This window comes from Lacerta agilis, chromosome 3 (genome assembly GCF_009819535.1).
Source record: "Lacerta agilis isolate rLacAgi1 chromosome 3, rLacAgi1.pri, whole genome shotgun sequence".
Classification (NCBI taxonomy): Eukaryota; Metazoa; Chordata; class Lepidosauria; order Squamata; family Lacertidae; genus Lacerta; species Lacerta agilis.
Window position 1 is genome coordinate 55,620,792 of NC_046314.1, and position 21,508 is coordinate 55,642,299.

The window sequence follows — 21,508 nt, forward strand, 5'->3', positions numbered from 1 at the left end:
GGTCTTCATACTACCGTTTGTCGAAGTCAATATGTATCTTAAAGAATCTTATTGTGATAACTACTTACTGTAAGAACCACGCAGTGTGCGAATGTTTTGATGTGTGAAAAGGAGCTGTTGTCTCTAAAGTGTTCCCTCTTTCTGCAATAGGTTAATGTGGAGGGTGTCTACTGTGACAGGTGCAAACCTGGCAGGTTTGGACTCTCTGCCAGGAACCCACTTGGCTGCAGCAGCTGCTACTGCTTTGGCCTGACATCACAGTGCAGTGAGGCAAAGGGGCTGGTCCGCATGTGGGTGAGTAAGGCGCTGCTGAGCCATGTAATGCAATAATGTTGTTTCCTGCTGGTGTCTTTTAGTCCAAGACAGAGATGGAACTAGGAAGTGTAGGAAAACATTTAAGCAGTGTTTTTCATTGTGCACTTATGAGAAATGGGTAGAAGACCATGTTCCAGTAGGCAACCAGGGTCAAAACATTCACAAGTGTCAGGCCTCAGACCAAAGCTATTAAAACCCTGAAGAAAGGTGATGTAATCAACCGAGGGAAATGGTTCCATGAGAAAACATAGCACTTCAGAGCTTTGTTTTTCAAATGCAGAGGTTTTCATTTCTACCCAGAAAAATGGATTGCTAATATATTCAATTAACCGGGGGGGGGGGGTGTGTGCCTTGCAGTTTAATAAGTTCCAGGGTTTTCCATGTCCACTTAAGCTCCAAGAGACCAGGAAATTAAAACAAGTAAGAATCATACCTTTAACAGACATGTTCTTTAAGCAATATTGATATGGTATGGCATCCTATCTTGTACTTACTGTAGTTTCAGCTCCACCACTACCTTGGAGATGGATGGCTGTCAGTGGTAGAGTGGTGGCGGCAAATCCTGCAGAAAGAAGCACTGTTTCCCTTTGGGCATCATTTGATCTGTGTTTTAAAAGTCAGGCTGTGTTTGCAAAGGAAGCAGGGTTTGCACCCGGGAGCTCAGAGTGGAACAAATCTCAGCAGGGCTTGCATCGGGTGCCAAATTTCTAAGTAGTGCTATCACCTAGCCAGTTATTATCTTCTGGCACTTGTATATATTATACATTTTGTCTTGTTTGTGTCCTTGGATATAACATTTTTCTACCAGCCTCCCCCAACTTCGAGCCCTGCAAATGTTTTGGGCTGCAACTCCCATCAGCTCCAGCCAGCACTGCCAAATAATCTTGAAAACCCCTTCCAGTCTTTTAGGTGTTGACATACCTTCTTCAGTGGGACATCCCTTGTGATCAAAATGTAGAAAGATTTCCTGTCTTAGGAACTGGCAGGTTTCTTCAGCTTTTAAGGCTGATTTCAGTATTAAGAAACATTTGCCAGTGCTTTGACAAAATGTATAATTTGCACAAGAAGGGAATAATTGGCTACTTAGAAGGATTTTGGGGCACTGTCGCGTGACGCATGTCAATCAACAGTGTGATTCTGTGGCTTAAAAAGAGAGAGTATTAAATTGTCATCACTAAACTAATGTATCCAAGACAAAGGCACTTCCCCACTCACTGTATCACTTAGTCAAAAGAGGGGAGAAAAGAGAGAACAAATGTACAGTTTGGTGCTATTGTTGCTGTTTCCCCCCACAGTTCTGCTGTCCACCTACATTGATCCTATGGACCAAAAGTTATCAACATGTGGATTAGCATAATCCCCATGTGTTTTACGGATGTCAGATGCACTGACTCAGCATGTCTGACTATCAGAAATTATAATGCAGCACTGTTTAAATGTCATTTAGAACATTGTGTCCATTCCTGGGTACGACACTATCATGTGGCTTTTCAAACAGCATATCTATGTTGGTCCTTTCTGCTGGAAGGAGAACTGCCTGTGATATCATGCTGGGTGAAGCTGGAACCTCTAGTGTGGCAGTGGTCCTGTCTCTTAGATGGAGATGTCTCTTCCTGCTGACAGAGGCTAGCAGAGAGGGGATTATGTGTTAGCTTATCTCCGCCAGCTGCAGTAAAAATCCACCTTTTAAGACTTTTGTTGTTGATAAAGGTAAAAAATATCCATGCAATCATTCGAAATATTTCGGCAATTGTCAAATATTAAGATTCGGAAATAGGCCATTTCCTCTTTTAGCCTGAGAAACAGAGGGGCCATGTGAAGCATACCTTATTTGTCGGTCATCGAGATAAAGAAATAAATCTGGGGGCTCACCTTTCCCTACTTTGCCCCTTCCCTGGCTGCAGTTTTGTTTTTAAAATGCAATGGGAGAAAGAGGGACAATGGAATTCCAGAAACATAAAATCATAGATGATGCAACTTCGGTAGCTTAATGGCTTTATCCACATTTTTCTTGACTGCACATGGAATGCAAAATCTGTAGGAAAAGATTTGGGACACTTATTATACCGTCACCTTTGCACTATATGGAAATTTAAGCTTTTAAAATTCATGTTCCATCTTGCTTCTGTACTGATCAGAACCTTTCATAGAACTCACATCAAGATTTTCAAGTAGACCAAGTACTAGAGGGGGAGACAAAAAAAAAGGTCAGTACTGTGCTGTGTTTGGCAAGTTGTTGAAGAGTCCAAGGTGGTTCACATATGGATGTTCCATCAACTGAAGACTGCACCATTAAGTGTTGGATTGCACATGAATGAGCCGTTACAGATCAAACACCAGATACAGAACTTTCATATACCACTTCCACAAATGTCATACTATTCAGTTAATTGGGGTTTGTTCACACATTTAGCCACAAGTCACCATTTGTTGACTAATCAAGTGATGAAGAATAAAGTAAAGTACAGTACATATATTTATCAACTGGCCCTCTGGCATTCCTTGAAAGGAGATAACTTTGATAGTGAATTATACATTCCTTGAAAGGGATACCTTCTATAGTCAGGTATGGTCCAATTTCATTTATCAATTGTGGCCTGGGAGGAGAATAAAACAGAGTCAGTAAACATTACATATAGCCAAAGCAAACCTATGCATGTTGACTTTGAAGTGAGTGTATTGAGCAGAGCCAAGTAAACATGCATAGGATTGCATTGTAGCAGAAGTAGGGCTTACTCCTGGGTAAATAGGCATAGGACTGAAGCCTAAGTTAATCAAAGCATCACCTCTCCTGCAACCTCTCCCTTTGGAAGGTGCAGGTGCACCTGATTTAAAATTTCCCTAATGATCAATTATCCCTCTTTGAATTCTCATATTAAATGAGGCTTGCAGATTCACACTGCAGTCTCTCTCTTTCTGAACATTAAAAACTTGTAACTCTTCCCATCTATTTTAGAACAGATTGAGTGCAACTGGCAAAACCCTCTTATACACCGGTACCATGACACTGAGGCGTACATTTCAAATACGTTGTGCATTAACCAGTTTCTTGCTGATTAGCATGTCTAATGCATGAGAGCTGGGAACACCTCCAGAGTGAAATCAGACACTTCATTTTGGCATTAGCACTTCAAAGAAATGTGCTGTCATACTGCTACAGATACAGTAGGAAAATAATAATGTCAGTTTGGGGCCTCATCTCTTCTTCTTTGCTAGACAGCAATTTTGTGAAGTTCCACAAAGAGACTGATGTTTTCAAGGATGGTTTTCTTTTCTTAATTTAATTGCCATATCTGCATCTTTAGCATCAGTGCAATTCTGTATAGTTTCAGATTCTCCCCTCGTACTTGTTTAGTATTCTACACAATTTCTCTTTGTACGTGAGAAATTAATTATTGTGATGTTCTTTCAGATTTCTTTGATTTCTGTAAGTTTGCCTGGCATGTTTCTGCTGTTTGTTCAAAAAACCTACCTGTTTTATTTTTATTTTATAAAACTTTTTCAAAATAAATAAAAAAACTGGGTCAAGGTGAGATTGCAAACTAAGAAGTGTCACATGAGGTCTTGCACAAGCAATAGATTTTTGATGTGAAACCTGAGACTCTCCTAGGTTATATATAGGCTAAATGAGGTCTAATATCTACATTCATCCAACCCAAGCATTTTCTCTGGCCTGTGCATCCCCATCAGTCAGAGCAATCCTACATTCACATTTCTCCAGGACCAAAGATTCAATACGCCAAGTGGAATATCCACTATAGCCAATACTCAGCCTAGTAGGGAAGGATGAATACAGTCAACCAGAAAATACAAAAGGAGTCTGGCTCCTGCATAGACTGACTATCCCTCTCCCCTTGACAGCCACATGATAGGATTTAGAGTAAACATGCTCCTTCCCTATGCTACCCAAATCCCAACCATGACTTCACTTGATTTTGTTGTTCCAGTGGCTCTGTACCTCTGACTCTTTTGTGGTGGTGTCATATTTGGCATACCCCCAGGGCTTGTCCTAAATCCAGTAGCCCTTTATGTTGTTTAATAGGATTGTGTCCTGAAGTATGGAAAACAGCAACAGTTGCTAAACTTAACAGAATACCGTATTTTTCGCTCCATAGGACGCTCCGGACCATAGGGCGCACCTCATTTTTAGAGGAGGAAACAAGAAAAAAAAATATTTTTCTGGTTTTCCTCCTCTAAAAGCCCTGTTTTGTTTTGTTTTTTGTTTTGTTTTTGAGGATCAGCTAAAAGTTTTGCAGCTTTTTTTGCAAAGGGAAAAGCCCTGGGGTTTTGGGGTTGTTGTTTTTTTTGGAGGATCAGCTAAAGGTTTTGCTGCTGTTTTTGCAAAGGCAAAAGGCCTTTTTTGAGAATCAGCTAAAAGTTTTGCAGCTTTTTTTGCAAAGGGAAAAGCCCTAGGGTTTTTGTTTTTGTTTTTGTTTTTGTTTTGAGGATCAGCTAAAGGTTTTGCAGCTTTTTTTGCAAAGGGGGAAAAGCAAAGCTCCTTTTGCAAAGGGGGAAAAGCAAAGAGGAAAAGCCCCATTTTTATGGGGTTTAACTCACATTTCTGAAAAATCTTAAGGAAAGGGAGCCATTTCTACTGTTTCCAGACAGATAATCTAATCAGCCAGTCACATGTCCTGGGGAAACAAACAACCTCCCTCTGCAGCACATTCAACAAAGGAGGGCGGGGCTGAAAGGGAGCCGGGACTCTTATCTCTCTCCCGATCTCCTGCTGATCAGCTGCTGAGCGGGGTCCTTTCAACACTCCCTTTTCTCTTTGTAAAATAAAAAGCACAATCTGCTTTTGGCCCCTGGGCAATTCAGCTCCAGGGACCACCATTCGCTCCATAAGACGCACAGGTATTTCCCCTTACTTTTTAGGAGGAAAAAAGTGCGTCTTATGGAGCAAAAAATACGGTACATCTGGTGCAGAGATAGTAAACATACCACAGAGCACTATGAAAAGTTTGTTATGTTTAATTCACTTTTGCCTGAATGATACAAAGGTGAATGGCATTAACTATTTTCATACATACATACATACATACATACATACATATTTTATTTGTATGCTGCCTTTTCACATTTCAAACCATAAGGCAGCTAATAACATGAAAAAATACATAACTACAACATAACAAAAGTAGTCATAAACAACAAATAAAATATCAAAACATGCCCAACCAAACTAACAATTTCCATGTAAATCATAAGAAGATCTAAAATACAGATAGAAATACTCAACTGTAGCAACGCCCTCTTGCAACAAACCAGCCTTGAAACAACAACCCAGCCCAAGAGTTTGACCAGCTGCTTCAGCTTCTGCAGCTGGAGTCAGTCAGGGCCTTGTCCTCCCAGGCCAGGTGGGGAAAAGGCCTGCAAGGCAAGGACTCACAGCCAAGATACCGGTAGTCTGTAGGATATCTCTGAGTACGTACTATTCAATGTTTTACTATTCATATTCCAATGCAAATTTCATTGTTATCTTGCTTATTTAATAAAATATTTAAATCTTCAGATAATTCACAAATTAATATTGTTTGTCCAGAAAGAAGAAAATATTACATTTGTCTAATCTTTTAATTATTATAGTTGACTCTGAAGCCAGATCAAGTCATTCTTCCTCTTGTTGATGAAAATGTCAAGCAGCAAACTGTCCAAGGGATTATATACCAATATCCAGAGACAATTGCAAATATCGACTTGGTCACTCAAGAGTTACGCTCAGAACCATTTTACTGGAGACTTCCAAAACAGTTTGAAGGACGGAAGGTAAAGGGAATGAATTCTTATTGGAGCTGATATTTTGCAGATTTTACATTTTGTTTCCCTAGGAAGGGTAAGATGAACTGAATTTATCAGTTTGCCTGCTCGTCCTTGTGTAGCTAAATAGGCAGTCTTGGCAGAACCCCAAAAGTTTTTTAAAAAAATCTTCACGAAAAACCATTGGGGAGAGCCCCCCCTTCCCACCCCCAAATAGCCAAATGAATCTTTCTGAACATTATTGTTTATATAGAAAGAACAACTCTCAACTAAGCTAGCATATATTGCATTTATTCAATAAAATAAAATAAAACTGGCAGAACTCTCCATATTTGCTCTTCCCATCCCAGATAGAGGCAAGCTCTGTTGGAATACTAGAAAAACACTGTTTAATAACATTTGCAGTTCAGGGTATGCTGAGGCACAGCCGAGTACTGAGGAAATCATTACAATACAATACTCTTAAGTACACAAAATTCTGTTCATAGCCTATAGCTATAGCTGACCTTGATCAATTTGGGATTATCCAGAAAGAAACACAGTCTCTTTCTAGCTGAGCCTAACCCTCCAGCTATACTGAGATACAGAGCGGTGCACTTGGGAAGTGTGGTAGAAAAAGCTCCCACAACAGCCACCATGTTGGAATGTGCTTTAGGTTATCTTGATGTAGTCTGCTGTGTTTTGCTTTGTTTCATTTCAGATTCTAGAGGGATTGATTTGTTAGCCTGTTACAGGAAAAATAAGAGCGTTGTGAAAAACAAGAAATTTGTTTTTCAAGTCACCATACAAAAATGGCTGAGACTGTTTCCTAAAATAGACATGGGGAATTGGGCTTTGTAGGTTCAGCTTTAAGTCATTTTGTGGGTCTGTTATGTGGAGCACACAACATAGAAGCGAAATGGTTAGGTTTATGCTAACTGAAGAGCTCAAAAACATATTTTAAACATACTGGAAAAGTACATTCACCCACAGCTACATCATGTTTAGATCCACAAAATAATGCTTTCAGACCTTTAGTCTCATTGAAAAAAATATCATTATTTTAATATGCATGTTCTTCTGATTTTTTAAAATAATAATAATAACAACTGCATATGGTGTTGGTTTCCAGTCAATGTTTATATGGGTTTTATATTCTTTGTTAGTTGACAGCTTATGGGGGAAAGCTGAAATACGCAATCTTCTTTGAAGCACGAGAAGAGACTGGCTTTGCAACCTACAACCCACAGGTCATAATCAGAGGTGGGCTTCCCACCCACACGCGAATTATTGTCAGGCACGTAGCTGCTCCTCTGAACGGTCAATTGACAAGACATGAGATAGAAATGACAGAGGTAATTTTTCAATCCAACCTGTTCAAGAAGCTGTGTCACTGGCACTTTGGAAACAGTTAAATCATTTGAGGTGTTGATGTTGCTTCCCTTTCAGCATGAGTGGAAATATCACAGCGACGACCCAAGGGTCAGTAGGACTGTGACCCGTGAGGACTTCATGGATGTTTTGTACAACATTCATTACATACTCATTAAGGCTACCCATGGCAGCTTCATGAGGGAAAGCAGGTAACCATTTTGCATGATGCAATCAATATTTATAACCTCGGCATCTGTTATCAATCTCCTGGTAATTTTCAAAGGGGATTCATTTTCACAGGAAAGGCACAAGCCACCAGTTGTTGCCCTCAGGTCCAGCTTCCATTTGGCCTGATGAAGCTAGTCTCTTCTAATGTACAGTATCACACAGTATTACCTCCATCTTGCACCATTGGTGTCAGTAGGCTGAAGAGAACCTGTGTTGGACTAGGCCAATAAACTACCTTTTTATATATATCTCCATATGGCTTAAATGGCAGAACCTGAAATTAAGCACTGACAGCAACTATATTCAGTAAAAGAGAATCCCAAGAGAATAGGGAGCACAACAACCCATTTAAAATCTGCTAACTAAAGAGTTGCCAGCCAGTAACTAATTGCAGAAAGTAGAAGATGGTTACATTTTGAGTAGTAGGACCAAATCCCTTCAGGGGGTCACTATTAGTTAGCCAACATGGATTTCTCAGGGCCAGTATGGTGTAATAGTGTGTCAGTTTTAAACTGCAGGTGCCCATTTTCAACTCCCCACTCAGCCATGAAATTCAGTGGCTAGCCTTGCATTAGTCCAGAGATAGACTAGGTAGGAGACTTAAAAGAATTGTTCACATTACAAAGTCAATTTATTGTGACCACGTAGGCTACAATTCTCCATACACTTTCTCTAAAGCCCCAATGCTGGGAATTCAAATCAGGGACTGCAGCACCTGTAGTGTCTGGATCCTCAGGAAGCCAGGCAAGCTAGGCTTCTCCTATGCCTGTTTTAGGGGGAAAGGTGCCCGGTAGGTTGCCTGAAAAGAATCACATGACCTTGCAGCTTGAAGAGTATCAGCTGACCACACCAATCAGGACACCAAGCCCATTGAAGCCAGAATATCAGTTTGAGTCATATTTGTTTACTGTTAGGGCCCTTACTACGCTTTTGCTTGCTTCCCCTGATTTCTGCTTTGCATCTGCTTCTGGACCCTTTAACTCTCTATTGCTGCCTTGGAACTCAATGTTCTACCCTGTTACGATTCTGCAATTACCTCTGTGTTGTTTTCTTTCTTTCTTCCCATCTGCCATATCTCGTACTACCACCACCACCCCACACCTACAACCATGTCTTATTGACCCTGGGACCTTTGATCCTCCCCTGCCTAATCCAGTGTCTGACTACATGCCTATCTATGGTCATGTCTGTTTCCTTTCTGGTCCTCATTTATCTACCCTTGAACTAAATCCCAGCTACAACTTTCCCAGGGCTAAGCCAAGGCATGACGCTTGTCTTGACGTAAACCCAACTGAGCACTATGAGTGTCTGTGTGAGCGCGCCTCATAATAGAATCATAGAATCATAGAGTTGGACTGCACTGCACTGCAGAACATGTCAGTTTCCTGGTTGCTCTAAATTTTAACAATTGACTGAGTTCTGCAGATCAGCCACCGACGCACTGCTCACACACATTTTCCAGTTCATAGAAGAGGAGCCGTAATGTTACTGGAGTTTGCTACTCACATGAGTTGCTTGCTTGCTTGAGCAGTTGTTCTCTAGCTATTGATCATAGGAACCAACTCAATGTGAAATAACGATGCAAGTTGCCCTTGGGTGACTTGAATACCCTACCTTTATGGAATACTGGTACTCCTATTTTTTATTGAAATGATTCTATTAACAAAACAATCCTTTTGTTGGGGACAGGAGGTTGCATAATGCACCTTGCTTGATTATTCACAATGTCATTTAGTTTGTCATAGTGTATTAAAGAGTAAACAATTGTTCACTACTTTTTGCCAACACAATCTTATTCATTTTGGACAATCCTTTTCTGAGGATAAGGCGTAAGAAAAGGGGGTCCAAAATACAGCTCTGAAACGTGGGAGGGGGGCGAATCACAGTTATACAAGGGGGAAAATTCACTGCATCTTCCTAGCCCCTGCCAGATTCTGCAAACTCCAACCCAATGCAAACTCCATCCTAATGCAAAGCAAGTGCTCTCTAGTTTCTTGCCTCTTTCTTGCCCCAACAGAAGGCTGGTAGTTTAGCAGTCCATTAAGAAGTGTGCAAATCCAGCGGCACTATGTACCTATGATTCCAAACTGCAAAGGGTACAGGGCATACCAGGGGCAAGGAGAATTGGGGCAGCTAAGAGGGCCATTATTAGCTTCAATTAAGTCAGACTTTTCCTATAAGTCTTTGGGAACTGATTCCTTAATTCTGGCACATATTTTAAAAGGGGGAGTTGTGTGACATGTTTGCAAATGCAGCACTGCAGATCACCAAGACATTGCAGCAAAATAATATAGAGGGACCTTACACTGACAGTAGGTTCAAGTGTAAAAATACCGGTAGCTTAATTCCAGTGGTAACTCTATATTAGCTATGTAATTTAGCCACAACTCTAATCATGTTTCTGCATGAAAGTGACGCTATTATAGCAAGTGATTCAGAGGCTGCCATTAAAAAACCTAAAGCCAAACATTTTTCTCCTGCTGTGTTAATTTGGTTGTTCCCGGATTCGGATTTACTCCTCAAAATTGAAACATTTCTTACATTATGTGCCTGTTTTCCTTTTTCAAGAAAAGTGGACAAGGACACTCTATTTACTTGAACTGGAACTGTTTGCTCCATTCTAGTCTTTTTTTTTTCAGAATTCCTAATATAAACTGGGTATCTGTGTTAAAAATGCATTAAGTGGACTTTAGGCAGCTGCCAACCCTCACTTGCCATGAGCTTTCTAACACACCACAGGTGGTTCGTTTTTGTTTTGGAACTCAAGTATATAGTTAGCTGCTTTCTGTTTTAGCTGCTTCTGTCTCTTAGCACTCTGTTTTTATGGCACATGGGCCAATTCTACTGGCTCCAAAATGGCAACGCAATGAAAGTACAGAAATTGCTAGGTAAGTAACCAGTCAGGCAATGAATTTGGACCCTTCCCCCCCCCCATTTATTTCCTTATCTTTCTATGGCTTACTCCCTTCCAAAGTGTTCTCTGTAGTATAAACATCCACCACATCTCTTCTGCCCCACTGCCTCCCCACTCCTGCTTTAAACCCATGCATACTCACACACGTTTGTTTGTTTGTTTGTGTGTGTGTGTGTGTGCAAGCGCGCACCACTCACACATGCACATCAGCATCCTTCATAAAGAAGGTATAATATAATGATGTGAGGTGGAGAAGACTCAGCAATGTGTTTGCTGTCTCTAAAAAATATATAGGGGGGAAAACCTTACATGGCATGGTAAGTGTGTTGGAGCATCTGTTTGAGGTTCTTCATGGTATTCTGACAAAATATTAGATTCTGGCTGCAGATCTTTAAAACAGTTTTGGAAAGGCAAGTTGGCAGTGTCTTTGAAGTGTGTTGCACATCCTGTAAGTTTCTTTTTTCCCCGAGCTCTGTTATTGTGGCTCTAAAATTAAAACAAAACAACACTGAAGGCGAATGTGCAAGTATACCGGTACTTTACATTAGTTCCCTTGGTGCAGACTAATCGCGGCTATAAACGATGTTAAAAATGGTGCTAGCTTCGATCTTCCTTTGAGGCAGACAAAAATAAATGTGTGTTTTTTTTCTTATATGAATGATGCCAAGAGGCTGAGGAAAAAGTAGCTATATTCAATTTTGTGTATCAACTAAAGCCAAATCAATGCTGAAGAGATTCATTAGCTAGTTTTAATTTTTTTCTCCACCCTTCTGCCAGAATTTCTGAGATCTCCATGGAAGTTGCAGAGGAAGGGAACGTATCAGGAAGGACACCTCGTGCACAACTGATTGAGAAATGCGAGTGCCCTTTGGGTTATTTTGGCTTGTCTTGTGAGGTACAGTAACTCTTTCACTATGTGTCTATAATGGCCTACTCTATCAGTAGTGATGAGATGAATAAGGTTTCCACCATTCCAGGGGCACCAACTATAGGTGGCCCTGGGTGCCTAAACGCAAACACAAAAATTGATGTGGGTGCTCAGCACCTACACCGCAGGGCCCCCACACAACTTCTGAGGTCTCGCAAGGCCTTGGAGATGCTGTCCGAAGCCTTCTGAGACCTCTGAACCCAACTTCAGGTTGCACCGGAAGTCAGGTTCCAAGACCAGAGGTTGCACGTGATTTCATGACGCCGTGACATCACACGTACTGGGCACCCATAACCTGGGGCCCTAGTCAGCTCCCATGCAGCATTCCATTCCTTTATGAAAGGAGTAGGAAACATGTAGCCCTAGGGATGTTGTTGGACTCCAACTCCCATCAGCCCCTGTCAGCATGGTCAGAGGTAACGGATGATGGGGGCTGGAGTCCAACATCATTTGGGCAGGGACAGAGCACAGGTTCCCCGTCCCTGTTATTGTTTCTTCCAGTTTCTCCATGTGTTCTTATTTTCCTGAATTCTAGTTTAACTTGGTGAAGTTCCAGAATTTGTTACAGAACTGGAGCTTACACAGTCCGTTACAGCTTTCAGTTACTTCGGCTCATCTGTATCTTCCTCTGTGCATCAGGACCATGCAAATAATCTTGATACAGCCATACATACAATTCTATCAAAGCACGATGTGCTGTGGCGTGGCATGGCATGGTGTGGAGTGTGTGTGTTGGGGGGGGACACGTTATAAATCCACACACTTTCAGAGGTGCACTGCCACGGAACTCCCCCCCCCCCTATTTTAATATAGAATACCTGTTTCCATCTGCAGGGCGAGGAGCAGATTTGGGGGACATTATTTTGATTGAAAAAGGGCTCAGAGTATTAACACACACACACACACACACACACACACACACACACACACACACACATATATATATATATATATATATATATATATATATATATATATATATATATATACTGTGCTCTGGACTCAATCCCATTTAGCCCTACATCCCTATGGCTGCTTTTAACCTTTAGAGAAGTATCAGGAGATTTGATCATGCATGTACCTATATGACATCCAGTTTGGTCCCTGAACAGACCCATTGAAGTTAGTCCCATCCACTGATTTCCATAGGCCTACTCTGGGTATAACTAAATTGGATTTGACCCATGACGCTAGATTAAATTGGATTTGGTCTAAGTCTGCCAGGTGTTCCTTACATTCTTGTGAACCTGCTGTCACAATTCCAGACCAATGGTATTTTCATAATGTGGAGAAGGAGGCAATCCAGACAGAACTTTGAGGATTTAACTAGGTTAGTAAGTGGGTGCTCTGATAAAATAGGTGGGTGCTCAATAAATGGGTGGGTCAATAAATTAGAGTGGATATAAACAAAACTGGACTGGGCTGTAAAGGCTATGCTAAGCAGTCATCAAGCATACTCTCAGTACACCAACTTTGTATTGCAGTTCTTTGTGATTTTGCTTTGCTGCTTTTAGAAAAAAAAACTTTTTCATTGAGATTGGCACTTGTGTTCTTTAATTTTGTTATTAGTTATATACGTAAGGTGCATATCAAAGTTGTTATAATGGAATTTAAAGATGACAGCGACTTGAATACCTTTACATCTTACATCCAAAGTACAATTGTGGTTTTGTTTTTTAAAAAAAAATACACTATGTGCACCTTATCAACTGAGAAATATTATTGTATGCTCAGGTTATTCATATTTTGCTCACATTTCCCTCTCTGAAATTATTTCACAGAGGAGTATAAATAGCATATCAGATGAAATGGGAAAGATTTTATTGTTATTCAAAGACTTGTCATATTGGTTATTTATTCATATCCGGTGTCAAGGGTATAATTTCTAAAGTTACTGGCACTTTTAAAACATTCTATTAATGGTGCTTGTTTTTGATAACTATAGTTAACAGAATTCAGGAATATATAGTGAAGAACAAAATCATCATGGGTTATTATTCATCTAAATTAGAATTTCCCCCAAACCTTGATGATGCCAAATGAACAGCAGGTATGTTCAGTTGGCAGCTTTAACATTCCAAATCTTCCAAATCCAAAGTGAATGTAAAAGATCTTAAATGTGCTGAATCCTTTAAAAGTAATGGGTTGTATCCAGACTTGAACATGCTGAAAGTAGGTCCATTGAAATCAACGAGACTTAAGTTAATGTAGGGAATGTGAATTGAAACTCCTTCCACCAGCCTAAGGGCCCAAAACATGTGATGTTAGTCATGTAGCTGCTCCTTTCAGTGTGGGGTTGTTTATTTGACAAATTGCCAGAGCACAAGCTTTAATCAGGATCTTGGTGTGTGGGGTTAAGGGACCTTGAATGCTTTCCCCACTCCTGCTGTGGACATGATATAAACAGGATTTATTTATTTTTTGGCATTGCAGAATATAGGTGCAGGGGACCTAATGTGGATTCAGCCAAGAGTGGAGGACAAAGGGTTAAAAAAAAACTACCCCACCACCACAGAGCTGGGATCCTGATCCAGACAGAGTTCCAATCCCATGCGGAAGGAAGGAAGGAAGGAAGGAAGGAAGGAAGGCTCCTTGCAGATCTTTGTGGTTTATGTAGTTTGGCCCCAAGTCTGCAGGAAATAGATTTTCAGTGCATGTACTCTGTCTTGAAATGCCTCAGGAATGCAGTAGAAGTGTATCCATTAGACTTCTGTCACATTTTAGACTGCATGTCCATTTTAACCTTTATAATGATTCTAGTTCTTTTTGACAAATGCATCCTGAACTATATTGTTCTACAGGATCAATAGAAATAGTGTAGAAAGCCCATACTACTTATAGTATATTTTTCACTGACCATATGAGCTGGACCATATGTGTTTTGTAATTTGTATGAGGGACATACACCCCAGCTATTCAAATAATAGCTGAACCATCACTTTCACCAACCTGCCATGCTTCAGAGAAGCTGTCTCCCCCCTTTTAAAGAACACAGTTATTTCTTCATTTGTTTTGTTTTTTAAAGTAAGAATAGATTTTTTTTAAAGTTGCAAAACTGCTGCAGGAGGGATAGAGATGTGCTGGTGTCAGTTTATGAGGCGGTTCCATGGAAGACTGCTGGCTCCTTCACTGCTAAGTGAACCTGGCAGCCTTACCTGCGTTGCCACCATGCTGTGTTAAAGATATGTGGGCTACTACTTAGGTTGTGGGAAGGCATCATTTTCCACTCTGCCCTGTATTCCTTGCACACAGCACTGTCTCTGTTCTACTGCAGCTCATCTTCTTCCAAAAACTAGATTATTATTCTTGCCATCTCCTGTAGTGTGATTATGTAATTTATGTAATTATATAACTTACATAATGTCATTACGTTGCTCCACCCCATTCATTTCAATGCAGAGGTGTCACAGTGTAAATTAGGGGGAAAGGTAATCAATAATGCATCATTTGCGGAATGAAAGCAACTAAAACAATGAATACAGATCTTATTCACTGCATTGATTTCCTTTCCAGACACGGGACAAATAAGCTCTCATCAGCAGCTTCTGTTCCCATTTCCATTTTTGTCTGAACTCTCCAACATCCCTAGTTACTACTTCAGCAAAACTATGCAGGTGTATGTCTGCTGACTGAGTTTCAGTAACTAGGCAGGCCACTGATGCTACTGTCTTTTCCCAACTCTGGTTTCTGCTAGCAGTGCAGCAGCCATAGTTCTGAGTTAACAGCTGCCGTGTCTCTGCCACCGTCTCATGATAATGTACACCAGGAGTGCATGTTTACTCAGAAACAAGTCCCATTGTATTCAGTCATTCTGAATGAGGATTAGTTCATAGCATTGGAAACTTAATGTTCCAATCAGTCTTGGTGCTATGAAAATGCTAAGCTGTAAGCCTAAACCGAGAATAACTGAAACAAAGTATTGGGAAAGCTCAAAGGTGAAGGCCCTCTAAGTGTGATGAGTCCCAAGGCACAACTAGCAACATAGGAACGTAGGAAACTGCTTGTGAGGCACACCACTGGTTCTCCTGACTAGCAGTGGTTTTTTGGGGCTTTCAGGCAGGGAACATTCCCAGCCCTATCTAGAGAAGGCAGGGATTGAATCTGGGACATTCTGCACACAAAGCAGGTGCTCTACCACTGAGCTTTCACCCTTGCCCTAATATAAGTTCCTGTCCAGCTTTGAGTCAGACCACTGGTCCATCTAGCTCAGTATTCTGTATATCAGGGAAGGCAAACCCTGTGGCCATCTAGATGTTGCTTTGGCTGCAACTCCCATGATGTCTGATCTATAACCATGCTGTTTAGAGGATCTAGAAGTATCTGGAGGCCATCAGCTTCCCCATGTCTGATCTACATTGTTCAGCAGCAGCTCTTTGAGGTTTCAGACAGTGTCCTCCCACCGCCAATCCTGCCTGGAGATGCTGGGATTAAACCTCTGCTTTCATAGCATGTACTGAGCCAAGGTTCTTCCCTAACTTATTGTTGGTTTTCAAATTCTGTACTTCTCAGAAGAGCTATAGATGCATTATAACGCTACCATTGTTGTTGTTATCATCATTATTTACTGTTGCTATTTTTATTTTATAAAGCAGTTCTATAGAACTCTGAAAAGGCAAACACTATCCACAAGTTTACAAACTGGTTAAAGATGAGGTACATTAGGGAATAATAGGAAAAAAGGAGGGTCAGAAGATGCAGGATTGCTTCTTAATTTTTTTGCATCTGTCATATTTGATGGGAATTTTCAGCATGCTTACTGATTTTTACTGCTGGGTGAAGAAAATGTACAAGACCTAGATAAATTTTATTTCAAGGACTAATGGTCTCAGGCCATGGTGGCATTTTTATTCTCCTGAATTCTTTATTTTTATGGTCTTTAAATTATACAAGTATAAATAATGTAGCCATGAAGACATATTTTGCTGAGTATCACTGGGCATTTGCTTGTTATCTATCAGCCTGTGTGTAGGCAGATATTAGCTTGTCATCTCAGAAAAACACAGCAAGGACAACGTTAATACAGAGTACTTTTGCTCACTTTGCACAGCCAGTGAGGGGTGTGTGTGTGTATGTGTGTGTGTGTGTGTGTGTACACACAGAGAGAGTTCTCTTTCTTAGGAAATAGAGGGAGAGATACATGATGTACAAGGAGGGAGCATCTAAATGAAAGGTTTCTCTAGCTGTGATATGAAAAGCCTAGTAGTGTTGCTTTGCAACCCAAGGGATCTGGCAGCAGAGTTTTCAATTAGGATTGGTTCTGTTACTTCTAAAGTGTAGTGTGCATTGTTTGTAAAACAGCTTGAAGCATGCTGTTGGAATGATGAAGAGCAGGTTGCTTGTCAAAGCTGTTGGGAATGGAGATGTGTTTGCAGTCTTATCCAATCCTTCCTATCCAAGCCACAATATAATGGCATTTGGTTTCCTCACTGTGTTTTCTTGCAGACATGCTCCCCAGGTTTCTATAGACTTCCTTCTACATCTGCTGGCAGAAGACCAGGACCAGCATTTGGGGCCTGTGTTCCATGTCAGTGCCATGGCCATAGTGACATGTGTGATCCTGAAACCTCAATATGTCAGGTACAACAATTATGCTTTGCCTAGAACTGTTTATCAAATTATTTTGTCTTTGTGCAGAGTTCTTTGCACCATAACAAAACAGCAGCCATGGAATTAATATTTTTTTTTCTTCAATAAATATGTTGTGCTATATACAGGTGAAACTCGAAAAATTAGAATATTGTGGAAAGGTTCATTTCTTTCCATAATTCAACTTAAAAGGTGAAACTAATATGTGAGATAGACTCATGACATGCAAAGCGAGATATGTCAAGCCTTTATTTGTTATTATGGCATACAGCTGATGAGAACCCCAACTTAACAATTTCAGCTTTGGGGTTTTCATCAGCTGTACACCATAATCATCACAATTATAACAAGCAAAGGCTTGACATATCTTGCTTTGCATGTCATGAGTCTATCTCATATATTAAACTCCAGTAGCTAATGAAAATAATTGCTTACATAAATGGACTTTTCCACGATATTCTAATTTTTCGAGTTTCACCTGTATACTCCAGAGTTTGCAATGGAAAATAAAGTATGAACTACAAACAGCCATATGCTGCAGAGACACATCTGGCCACATCTCATTGGCACATGTCTGGAATGTATTCTACATCACTCTGCCATAGTTGATACTACCAACATGCTTGCCACACAAGCTGTGGACCAGTTTCTAAACCCAATAGGACCAATTCTACTCTGTTTGTGTGTGTGCCCGGGTAGCCCATAGGGAACTAGTTGAGAATAGAAACCCAAAAATAGATGATTATAGGAAAGGGTATGGACCAACTTAATAGAAGAATTTCATGTAGTTGGTAGGTGTATTTCTGGGAGAGTTGGGTGAACAGATAGAGTAATGTGGGGAGAAGATAAGAGTATTGTATGCCGGGATTGATTTCAAATAGCTAGCCAGAACTTGAGTGATCTTTACTAGATCTCTAGAGCCAATGCAATTAGAGATGGATGAGCTCACCAGAGCTCTCCTTGGATTATCTTGGAAATGATCCTAGTTCTTCAATAATAAACAAATAAATCAGAAAATCTTGGAATGTTTCCTACACCAAACTGAAACCTGGAGAATTGACCAAGCATAGACTTTCAATTTTTTAATTCTGTCCTTATTTAATGTAATGGTGGGAGTTAACACTGTCCCATTAAAAAGGCAGAATTAAAGACTGCAGAGCAAAAGGGGAAGCTTGGAAGGGAACCCCCAGCTGATGACCCATGTGGTGTTGGCTTCCCTTCTGTCCCCCACTCACCTCCCCCTTACCCAACACCATTCTGCTTCACTTCATTGTAATGGAGTGAGAAACACAATGCTGCATTAAACAGACCTTAGGTCTGTTCCAACCAATATGTTATTATGTAATGGTGGTGGCAAACAAAAATGTTTTCAAGCTGATTCTTGAAAATTGTGGTCTCTTTGCTTCGCAGAACTGCCGTCACAACACTAGTGGCGACCACTGTGAAAGGTGTGCCCTTGGGTTCTATGGGATTGTTAGAGGATCGCCTAATGACTGCCAGCCTTGTGCATGCCCACTGACTGTTTCAAGAAACAAGTAAGCCTGCGTTACTAATCTGCCTTAGCTTAGCCTAGATCTCCCTCGGGGTTCTCCTAGGTCAGTTGTCAGTGATTAGAAAGAATGGTACATGGAGTCACAATGAATAGTGACTGAACCACCTCTGCTGAATTGTCTTGCTTCAGAAATTCCTTCTGGCTAATTAGCTATGTAGAAATCCATAAAGGGTGGAAAATGTAATAGTCAACGGATAATGAATGAGCATTATAAAAATTATTCTCACAAGTGAAGCTAGAACGGAGCTTTCAAGTTCAATATAATCACAAGGGAGCCATAGAGAGACTTATGCTCATATTTTGAGCTGCCATAAAAGCATTACAGTACCTCGCTCTGGGCTTTGTAATTTATCGAGTTCTTATTTAATGTTATGTTGGTTTGGGACAACTTGTGAACGATCAAATAATTTAAAGGAGATACTATCATGCTGAATCCATTTGGTGGGGTATGTTATGCTAATGACCTTTCTGTCCCATTATTCTTCTGCAAATGTGACTTAAAATGTTATTAATTTTATGCTGAGAGGTCTTCTTCTTTTTCTCATTGTCCTTTATGCTGTATCTGATTGTTTTATCTAAAAGACTTGTGCTATGTTGATTTCAGACGTTAGCAATACTCAACATTTCTTTGCATCCTTTGAAGATGCTGCCAGTTCTTTAACACAATGACCAACAGTTGCATTCATGACAGAGAGCCATCAAACCTCTGTTTAAAAATCTCCAAGGAAGGAGAGTCCATCACTTTCCAAGGGAGTCTGTTCGTTTTACTGTCGAACAGATCTCACCACCAGAAAGTTCTCCCTGATGTTTAGTTGGAGCTTGTTGATATATCTCTTAAATTTTGGTGCTCAGAACTGAACACAGCACTCCAGGTGTAGTCTGACCAAGGCAGAATTGAGTGTCACTATGACTTCCCTTGTTTTGGACACTATACTTCTGTTGATGCAGTCTAGAATAGCATTAGCCTTTTATGCTGCTGCTGCTGCTGCACACTGTTGACTCATGTTCGGCTTGTGGTCTACTAAGGCCCCTAGATCTTTTTCCCATGTACTACTGGCAATCCGGGTGTCCCCCCATCTTAGTTTTGTGCAGCTGATTCTTCCTGCCTATGTGTAGAACCTGACATTTGTCCCCTTTTAAATTCATTTTGTTAGTTTGGACCCAGTTCTCCAATCTGTTCAGGTCATCTTGCATCCTGACTCTGTCTTCTGCGACATTGGCTACCCCTCCCAGCTTGGTGTCATCTGCAAATCTAATGAACATCCCCTCAATTCCTTCAGCCAAGTCGTTTATGAAAACAACAAATGTTGTGTTTATTGAGCAACAGTGGGCCCAGGACAGAACCCTTACAAGGTTATTGTAAGGACTATAAGTAGATAAGGCATGTGAAGTGCTTTAAACATGCACTATGTTCTTGTTAAAACCAGTTTTGTTCATAAGTCTCTATCAGCTAGCTAGACTGAGGATTGTTGAACGTATCTAATTGTTTATGAAGCAAGGCAGAATACTAAGCTTTGAGTGTATTGCTCTTCTACTTTTGCTTCACTGCAGAGGCCACAGTACTAAGAGTCAGTAGAAGTTTAAGTCTTTAAATTTTTAACATGTTTTCCTGTTTCTTTATTCAGCATTCAGTTTCAAATGTGATGAGCTGGTGTGGGCGTAGGGGGAGGGGAATCTTGAGGCTGTGACTTGCTTGGCGGGTCTGTTTTCACTGAGTTGAAAATGTGTTGGATAATGAGTTTGTGAGTACAGTAGATCAATTTGTTTACATTTTTTGCAAAGGTGTAATTTTATTACTCATTCAAGCACTATTGATTTAATGCATTATAAGCAAGTTAGAGGAGGATGCTGACTGCACTATAGCTAAGGGGAAGTTTTTGTCTGGGGCTCCAGCTGCCACAGTGCTTTTTTAGCATTAATCTGGCTCAGCAAGTGTTGCACAGGTAGTTGCAAATGTTGTGGCACCTGCTTCCATCAATGCTTTTCCTCTTCTCCCGCTTGATGCATGTTCTACAAATCCTGGGCATATCAGCTTAACATTTCCAACAATTCCACATGCTCCTCAGGGCTTCAAAGTCTGCACGGAGGTTAAATATCATGTCACAAAATTCTTACAATAACCTTGCTTAGCCGGTAAAACAGGCAAAGTACCAAAATGAAGTGCGGCCTATTGATTTCAATGGGGTTCCTCCCAGGAGTGGAAATAGGATTGTAGCCTTGAAACAATTAAGTGGTGAGAGCAGATTCTGTAAGTGGAAAGGCTGAAGCATTTGGATAGTTTTGTTATTTTTTTAGGGGGTGCAGATGTTGAATAGTTCAATATTAACTGCATAATTTACACTGGTGCAAGTTACATAAATTCCGCTGGGTTGCTAGGTCACATGACTGAGCTCCCTGAACAGTCATTTTGTGGGGCTTATGCCACCATCAACTACACTGGCTTAAATTCTACTAGCTGAACCCCAGCTGAGCTGGGGAAAGGGGCTTAGGCTGGTTTCAACTCAGCTGGAGGAGGAACTTCCACAAGTGTAGCCTCAGCTCAGCAGGGGAAACCCAAAGTCCACCAAACTCAAACTCTCTCATGCTGATCAATCTTGGGTTTAGATTGTTAATCTCCAAATAAAAGCAGCACAGACTGGAATGACAACTCAGCAACATTACTACAGGCCTTCATTTATTAAAGGATACTTTAAAAATCTGCTAAAGATCAGAACATGTATCAGAAACACTTTTGGAGTGTATGTATCCAGGGCCGGCGCGTCCATTAAGGCGAACTAGGCAATTGCCTAGGGTGCCAAAATGGAGGGGGCGCTGGCCAGGCTTTGGCAGGGGGGCGGGGAAAGTAGTAGTGTTAACCAGCATTTTATTCTCT

At 40.7% G+C, this 21,508-nt stretch overlaps 1 protein-coding gene across 8 annotated transcripts in view; it reads left to right on the forward strand.

The window, feature by feature from the left end:
• The window catches only part of LAMA2 (laminin subunit alpha 2), a 362,452-nt gene that overhangs the window by 246,051 nt on the left and 94,893 nt on the right, over positions 1-21,508 (forward strand). For all 8 annotated transcript variants that reach the window (XM_033143752.1, XM_033143756.1, XM_033143755.1 and 5 more), the window contains 7 exons: positions 151-294; positions 5,905-6,084; positions 7,221-7,409; positions 7,504-7,637; positions 11,348-11,465; positions 16,941-17,075; positions 18,495-18,619. In XM_033143752.1, the coding sequence (XP_032999643.1) occupies positions 151-294; positions 5,905-6,084; positions 7,221-7,409; positions 7,504-7,637; positions 11,348-11,465; positions 16,941-17,075; positions 18,495-18,619 (1,025 nt within the window). The remainder of the gene's footprint in view (positions 1-150; positions 295-5,904; positions 6,085-7,220; positions 7,410-7,503; positions 7,638-11,347; positions 11,466-16,940; positions 17,076-18,494; positions 18,620-21,508) is intronic.